Here is an 8,747-nt window from a genome sequence, read left to right as displayed (position 1 = left end):
GCTTCATGGTGTAATGGTAGCCAGGAATACTGATTAACCAGTGACTGGACCTTCCAGACACAGGTGTCTTTATACTACCGCCACTTCAGACACATTCACTGCACTAAGGTGATCCCCATTTCACTAACTTTGAGACTTCTAGCACCAATTGGCTGGATCTCTGTTGAATTAGGTCAGTCACTTTAATGGGGGTGAATATTTATGCAGTCACTTATTTTGTATTACATATTTCTATTTAATTGACATTACATTGTAGAAATCTGTTTTCACTTTGACATTTAAGATCTTTTTAGTACATTTTTTTTGTATAAAAAAAAATAGATTGACCAGGATTGATTAATAAACTCAATAAAAGGGTAGAACATCCAAGGGGGTGAATATTTTTTTTAGGCACTGTAAAGTAGGTGAGACTTTGCTCTGTAGGGGATAAAACAAGTCTGCCTACAGAGATCAACAAAAAGGAACATTTGTGGTTTCTATTACTCAGACTGCATACCATATGAAAGCTAAATCATGTGAATAATTTGAAAAATACAAAGTAACAACAAAAGATAAAAGGGAAAGTTTGAGGAAAAGTTGAAAAATTTACTAAAGACCTAAAAAAGCCTGCACTTCACAGACACTGTGTATGCCTCAGATGTGAGCTGATGCAACACAGAAGACATAAAATATTAGAAAGCGCGTAATGTTTTGTCTGAGAAGAATAAAAAGCATCAGTTTCTTATTACACTGCTGTTCATGAGGTTGTGCTGATTATGTCAAAAGTCTTTCTTTAATCTGTCAGAGGGAAGGAGTAGGAAAGAGAGAGCAGAGTGCTGGCAGACTGCGGCAGAAAATAATGGGGACTATATTAAAATAGCATCAAACCACACCATCAGTTAATGTTAGGAAAAGTGTAAAATGATGAGGCATCTCAACTGTCTGACAGTCTCTCTCTCTCTTTTTTATAGACAGAAATAGAAGCTGAAAGCAGCCTCCTATGTTTGTGTGTGAGTATGTGTGTCCCATGCTGTCTACGGGAACAAAATAATAGGCAAGGTGAAAAAAAAAACTGGGAGACAGCTGTTCTGTCATGCTCACACAAACACTGCAGTATCTTCTTCATCGTGGGTGTCTGTGATGGTTCATTTCAACAGGAGAGGTTATCAAGAAGTTTGAATGTGAAAACTCTGTCAAGAAACCCATCACACAGCACAACCCTAAGCAAACCCTAAACATTGAAATGAAATTTAGACTGCTGTACAGAGAGTAAAATATGCCTCCACTAAAGTGTGTTCAGTGATCAATCTCTCACTTCCTGGCGTTGAGCTCACACTGGCAGGTAGATGGGTTGTACATCAGGGGAGGCAAAGACCGGGGTCTCTGAGCAAAATCCTGAAAGTCCTCCACTGAATGTTGTTGTTTTCACAGTCTGACAGCCACCACGCATGCCCCTGCTCTGCCCACGCACAGAGGTGCCACCTGGATACAAACAAGTGCAGCAGCGCATTAACTACACAATTAAAATTCAGTCAATGGAGTCCTGTGAAATCTTTTCAATTAATGTAACACTTGCTCCTGTTTGTGGTCAGCACATTCTGCTGCCTCATGTGGCCTTTCTTTACCCATTTAACATGTTAATTACAACACACAGTCATCAACCCTGAATAGTGACTTTTAAATTATCATACCAGAGGTCATGAAAGGATTTATAATCCATAATTTACCAACAAACAAATACATAAAACTCTAATCCATTTGAGTTTAAGTCAGATGCAGCTTTTAACTTTTGAACTTGCATGTTTAATGTCTTGTTTTTCTCTCAGACCTCTAGTTTTCAGCAGCAGCAGGGAGCACATTCTGGTGGCTAAGCTTAATAAAAACCCTCTATACACCCCTATTATTATAAAACAACAACAAAAAAAGATATTAAAACTCTTTTATTCCTTTGTCTATCAGGTTGCTAAATGCAGCCTTACTGAATACTAAGCCAGCTATCATAAAATCTGGTACGTTGTAAGTCTGTTTTCTGTATTTATTTGTTGTTCATTTGGGTATTGGCTTGTGCTTTAAGACTTGCTCCTCTCAGCAAATTTGTTGTAATGAACATGTCTGAATACTGCTGTTGACTATGTTTGTCTGTTTTCTTTTCTGTTGGTTGACTGTAAACTGAATTCCCCTACCAGGATAAAGGAAATTGTTTGAATCTTGAAGCAGCTGAAAAACATAGTTGGTAAAAGACTAATAAAAGTGAGGGAGCATTTGTGCAGGAGTGTATCGAGACCAAAAACAGCAAAAACAGGTCATAGAGATTTTTTCATTAGTTTGACAGAAAAAAACATCTCTTCAAGAATGCCTATGTTGCCTTGTGTTTGCTTTATGTGCAAATAAGATACTGTTTGATAGTCTGACAATTTTCTGGTACCATCTGCTTGTAACTCCTGCAGCAATGCAAAATTGAAATTTAAGGTTAATATTTTATTTTAAAACTATTTCCCACAGGTCAAAAAAGTAACTAAATCCCACAAAGCATACTTAAGGGGATGAATTAGCTCACTGTAAAACATGGGTTTGCGCCCCTCTTTAAGTACATGCTTCAGCACAGCAGGGAGTGTGTAGATGTTAATCCTCTGGCTCTGTGGGAAGCTTTTCTTTTGTGGGTGTCTACTTCTGCTAGTTTTGTATCTAATACTTGTACAGATATTCAGAGCTGCCTGTCATTAACCTTGAGTAAGTTTACTTCCCATGTTATCTGTCTTTAATGCTAACAGTTCTATTGATTTGTGCTACAACAACCAGGAGTTGTGAAGCAGCCAGGACAAGACTGAAGATCCGTCCGTCGTTTTTTTTTTTTAACAGAGGACACATTAACTGTGCCCACATGTCCTTGCTCATCTGAGTTTGTCCTCATCCCTCTGTGTCAGTCTGAATGATGTCTTTATGCTGTATCTGCCCACTCATAGCGCTCTTGTTCTCAGCATGTCTTCAGAATAGCAGATTTCTTTTGATGTTGGTAGGAAAAACTCTAAGGCTATGCAGGAAATGAGGCATTATCTGAAGTACAAGAGAAGTTATTTGTGTGAGATCCTTTAACTTTGATACTGTCTCTTCTTGCCCATGCTGCTGCCATGGCAAGGACAACATCAGCATGAGAAAAACAGACATTTACATAACAATGAAAAAATCCTTTTTGGAAGACTGGTGTAGACTATTTCCGTGCATGAATGTCTGTGTGTAGTTTCGTGTGTGTGTGTACCTGTGTCCATTCATTTGTCTGGGGGTCGTAAGCTTCAACAGTATTGAGATAGACCTGCCCGTCATATCCACCAACAGCATAAAGGCGGTCCCCGAGGAGGCAAACACCAACAGCATCTCTGCTGATACTCATGGGGGCGACTGCTGTCCACACATCTGTCTGAGGGTCGTACCTGTTAACAGACAACATGACAAACAGGTTCACACAACAAACAAAGTGATGAATTAAACTTAAATAAAGTTACTATGCTCCAGACATACTAGACTGTCTAAAACATGGATGTAGTCTCAGTGAGGTTACTCATTGGCTTCTGAGGAGGTGTTAATACTCTGAATGATGGAGGTTTCTGCATTAGAAATGTGCCTTTATCTTCATGGCAAACAGCTGATGGCTGTCAATCAACTTAAGTACGCTGCAATCTATGCATATGTATCAGGCCTGAACTCAAAAAGTCATTTGGCAAAACATCGTCACAAGCACCTTGCGATGCACGCATCAATACAGATTTGACAGTATCGATATGGCCTAAATGCTCTGATGGCAGTTTTAAGATTACATCCCCCATAACGTAGCACAAAAAAGCCAGCAGATGGCAGCTGTTGTAAATCTGCATGATGCAGCGCAAACCTCACTTCTCACACCAGTAACATGGATCATTGCTTCCAACTACTGCTAGCAGGCTAAAAGCAAAGATGAAGGATTATTTCAACTTCCTCACATACCAGTGTCAGGAATTGGACAGGAGTCATGCAAACTGTAAGAAGGTAAAAAGCACTGCTGCAATTCCAGTCTTCACACATCACAACACTCATCACCTGGCTAATTAGCAACAATAGCTAGGCTCACCAGGCTAGTCTATGTCATCCCAACCAGCACTGAATGAGGCTGTCAACTCAAAATTTCCCTCAACTTCTACACAGCATCAGGAGATCATAAGCAGAAATTTTCTGTTTAATTTGTAAAGACATGAGTAGAACAGCGCCACTGATAAAAGGAGTGCAAGTAATGCTGTTTAATCCTCACTTGGCTCATCACAGAAAAAGTGGTGTCATTTTCTGCAGAAGAAAAGCAAGAAGTCATTCTTACAAATACAAGCATGCTTATAGTAAATTGAAACCAAAATATTATAAGAAAAGTATGAAAAACTACTGAAAGAGAGACAACAGAGAGGGTCATTTTAAGTTTAAAAAATTAAATATTACTGTATTTGCATTTATTAAAAGCTAAGTGATTATAAATAGGCAATTTGAATTTACTTGGCTCTCTGAGAAACTGAATTCAAGTGTTTTAAAATGTAAAAAACTTTAAACTATACCTCTTCTGTTATCCTCTACAATAAGAAACAGCTGTATCCTGGTACGTATCATATCGTGAGACAATGGGAAATACCCAGTCCCAATATGTATGCATACATTTTTTTCTTAAATTTATCCAAACAGATTTATTTAGAGTATTAACCCATTCATTCCTATATTGTGCTTACTAGGGCTGCACAATATTGGATTTTCCAATATGCTGATATTTTCAGATTCATAGTAGATATGACATATACAGACCTTTAATATTGTGAAAAATACTACAGTAACAGTACTTAAAGACTCACCTTTCCACACAGTCACTTAGTCGAGATGCAAGTGATGAGGCTGGAGCATCATGACCTCCAATGGCATACAGGAAGCCATGCCATGTGGCCACACCCACACCTCCACGCCTTTTGGCCATCGGAGCACAGCCACTCCACCTGTCGATGGAGAACATAACCATCAGAATAAAACAGTAAAACAGGACACCTCTCCACCTTCATCACTAAAAACAACACTGACACAGACTCTGATTTTTGCTCAGTCTAAAATTTGGCCCTGATAGTTGGGTCCATAATGAATGTGTTAGATAAACACAAGTGCTTTGAATGTGATCTATTTCTAACATCCTGGGAGGGTTAGCTGTCTCCTTTGATCTGTGGGTAAACAACCTAAAAAGCCTGGAGGCACTTCTCTACCAACAACAGCAGGCAGGAAATAAATCAGGAGACGGCAATTAATTCAGGTCAGATGAAGTCCCTCGTCTCTGACCTGTTGGTGTGTGGGTCGAAACACTCCACTGATCGAAGACAGGACGAGCCATCACGACCCCCTACAGCATATAACCTGAAGAAGACAGAGGATGTTGTTATCTCTGTGGACACACCTAAAAACTGCAGATTCCTGGACTCAAGTCCCTTTACAATTTAGTGACAATGACACAGGTGGTGAAATGGTTTATTTATGTGTGTGCTGTGCAGGATCTGGGGACAATGTGAGGTGAGCAGAATCAATCAGCCAGCCCTCTCAGGGTATCACAACTACGTGTGTGTATTTATACATGGGAGTGGACTTTGGAGGGCAAAGAAAAAAAGTGCACCAGAACCAGTCAAGCAAGTAATGAGCTCCATCAGGCAAAGAGCCCAGAGAATAGACAACACATACTCACGCTCACAACGGGGCTTCACACACATATATACACTACTGCTGGGCATGCTTAGCCAAATCAGTTATTTCTGTATTAATTATCATCTATAAAGCTTCTTCTGTAGCATCTGTGTGAGGCACTGAATAATAAAAACAACATCCAAATATTGCAATTCTAAAAAATTCCCCAAATCATGGGAGTCAAGTGACTGTCAGGATGAGCGCTTGTGAGCCTGATATTGCTTTGTGACCGTGCAAGATGAGGGTATTTTACAGAAAAGTTGCAGTCTAATAACCACCTCTCTCCTAAATTTTTCATCCAAATTAATAAAGATAGATATTTTACTCAGTTTATGGAAACTGCTCTCAAAATCAACAGCATTGTATTCATCAACTGCTTCTAAGGTAAATAAATGATTTGCACCATTATGAGCAACACATGTTAAACTCAGCAAGTATAGTTAACAATATAAATAACATTCTGTTTTAAATTATAGAGATTTGTATGTTTTTTGGTAAACAATTCAGCCATCAATTGAACAGATTAAAAGAAGCATGTCTTTAAAAAAAAACATACTATAAACTGATCATACTAATTGTTATTAAAACTTTGATATAGTGTAGTAATATGTGTTTGAAGTAATATATAATTAGATGTTCTATCTCACTTACTTTCCATTCAGTACCGCAACTCCCACTGTGCTTCTGGGTGTAGCCATGCTTGCAACAAAGCTCCATTGGCGAGCTTGGGGGTCCCATCTGTTAAAAAAACAAGGTAAATGAGGTAAACCTCAACGGTAGCCTCCAGAGTTGAAAAATGAAGCCAATGTGGAAGTGCAAAAAACATGCCAGCCCTCGAGTGTACACTTGAGGCTGATTGCAAAAGCCCTAGGAGTAGCTAGCAGAAACAAACATATTTACAGCCTGGTTCAGAAAAGGAATTTCACCTGAATGGCTAATTTCTTGATTGGCACAACCTGTATGGAGGGGATTTTTTCATGTCAGAATGAAAGAGATTTAGGCTGGCTACACACTACAGGATTTTAAGCCCAATTTTAAGCAAGATTTGCCTCTACGTCCACTTATGGTGGCCGCCAAAGATTGTGGGGGTGTATCCCGAGTGGAGGCTAGTTGCAAACAACCATTTATCTGAATAATTCTTAAGTGTGTGGTGGCAACATGGTTGTTTTATTGCTCCAAATCATGTTGTAGCCTCCAAGATCCTGAATTGGTAATAGCAAACGTGTATGATATTACCACTTCAGATGTTATGCTCTATCATAACTCGTAAAAGGTTAGGCAGAGAGAGCAATTTCAATGTAGCAGCTGTCGTCAATGGGCTTGGAAGCTGACTCCAAAACCAAATTTTGAAATCACTAACACCATGTTCACTTTTACGCACAGTCTATTTGTAAACAACTTTCACTTCTGAACATAATAAAACAGTAAGTATACCAGTAAAGCATTTAGTGCATTTTGGACATTGTATTATTACTTTCAAAAACTCTTCAAAGCTTACTGTTTCTGCAAATGTACAGCTCCTTTGTCACCTTGATAATCCAGACAAAAAGCTGTCAATAATTTTGTATTAAATTCTTTTTAATCTTGTGATAAAGTCCATTGGACTGTCAGTGAAGTGTACTGGGATGGAGACAGATATCAAGAATGTCTTAGATCTGTGTCAAATAACAAACAATTTTGTATGGCTGAACACCAAGGTAAATACTGGAGAAAATAAATGCATATATATATTTTTAACTGGGTTAACATATCCACCATGTGTGTACTTTTATCTTACCTTTCCACAGTACTGAGGTAGCTCCAACCATCATGTCCTCCCACAGCGTACATGGGCCCCTCTAGGACAGCTACACCTGTGATACACAGCCACATACGCGTGATTAAATCATGGCAACTTACCAGAACACGATCAGTTTGGACAGCCAACAACTCACACTTAGGACAGGAGTGTGGGTTTTTATTGTGCGGACTAATACGCCCTTGGCTTCAGGCATGCAGAGTTAGCAGCAAGTTGACACCTTTATGCTCTGCCAGAACATCTGCCATGCCAGATGTATGCTTGAATACGCACCTCCCAGCACACACATTTTATAAAACAATGACACACATAAACAGCATACCTTGCCTTTTGTCTTTGGGAAGACTCATTCAAACACAATTGAACATGTCCAGTCTACAACGTTATAGCCTTTGATTTTTGACCTTGCTTGGCTTAAATGAGGTCATTGTTAATAATTATAAAAAAAACACATTAACAGTCAAATTTTCAGAAAAAAAAAATTGGTAGTCAGGTTGGGCAGTTAAACAGCTGGTAGCTGTGCTCTGATTCCTGACAAGTGATTTGTTGGAACAGCTTATAATTATCAAAGAAAAATTAGGGAAGGTTTATACCAGTGTAAAAAACAGAGTACTGCCTAATCCTATTTGGTAGCTATCCTCTGTGCAATCTTAATATAAATATCAATATCAGTTGACCTTTCTGACCATTCATTAAAACTTTTCTGTATTTATATCTCATTTCTTCTTCAGCTCACCTAAGCCATGCCTGTGCGTGGACATGGGAGGCATGACGCTCCAGGTCTTACTGTGTGGGTTGTAACACTCCACAGTGTTGAGGGTTTTGAGTCCATCTCGACCTCCCACCACATAAAGACGACCGTCAAGGACAGCTACACCAAACTGAAGTCTACGTCCACTCATGGTGGCCACCTGCCTCCAGGTGTCCCTACGCAGACAGTACTGCTCGATGCTGGTCGCTCCTGGACAAAAAAAATACAAGAATGTGTTAGATCAAATCTGTTCTTCCAAGTCTGCTAAATTGGATATTTTTGGTAAATGGACTTGAGCTTGTATCACACATTTCTAGTCACCTGACTATTCAAAGTGCTTTTACACCACAACCCTCTGTTGCAGTATGACCAACTCTACCTATTGAGCCACAAGCGCCCCTTTGCTTTCTATTCTCACTTAATCAGGGAGATTACTGACAATTCTAACGAGGTTACCCTAACTTGAGACAAAGGTGACTTTAAAATTATAGCATT

At 39.2% G+C, this 8,747-nt stretch overlaps 1 protein-coding gene across 2 annotated transcripts in view; it reads right to left on the bottom strand.

Moving 5' to 3' along the window:
- Window positions 1-219: 219 nt before the first annotated feature.
- The window catches only part of klhl5 (kelch-like family member 5), a 79,889-nt gene continuing 71,361 nt past the window's right edge, over window positions 220-8,747 (bottom strand). For both annotated transcript variants that reach the window (XM_041784968.1, XM_041784967.1), the window contains exons 7-13: window positions 8,238-8,462; window positions 7,481-7,556; window positions 6,355-6,441; window positions 5,308-5,382; window positions 4,839-4,976; window positions 3,236-3,407; window positions 220-1,461 (exon numbers count right to left, since the gene is read on the bottom strand). In XM_041784968.1, the coding sequence (XP_041640902.1) occupies window positions 1,405-1,461; window positions 3,236-3,407; window positions 4,839-4,976; window positions 5,308-5,382; window positions 6,355-6,441; window positions 7,481-7,556; window positions 8,238-8,462 (830 nt within the window). In that variant the 3' untranslated portion in view covers window positions 220-1,404. The remainder of the gene's footprint in view (window positions 1,462-3,235; window positions 3,408-4,838; window positions 4,977-5,307; window positions 5,383-6,354; window positions 6,442-7,480; window positions 7,557-8,237; window positions 8,463-8,747) is intronic.

This window comes from Cheilinus undulatus, linkage group 4, assembly GCF_018320785.1.
Source record: "Cheilinus undulatus linkage group 4, ASM1832078v1, whole genome shotgun sequence".
NCBI classification, from domain to species: domain Eukaryota; kingdom Metazoa; phylum Chordata; class Actinopteri; order Labriformes; family Labridae; genus Cheilinus; species Cheilinus undulatus.
The sequence above is the reverse complement of the archived record's forward strand: the minus strand, read 5'-3'. Positions and strand labels throughout refer to the sequence as shown.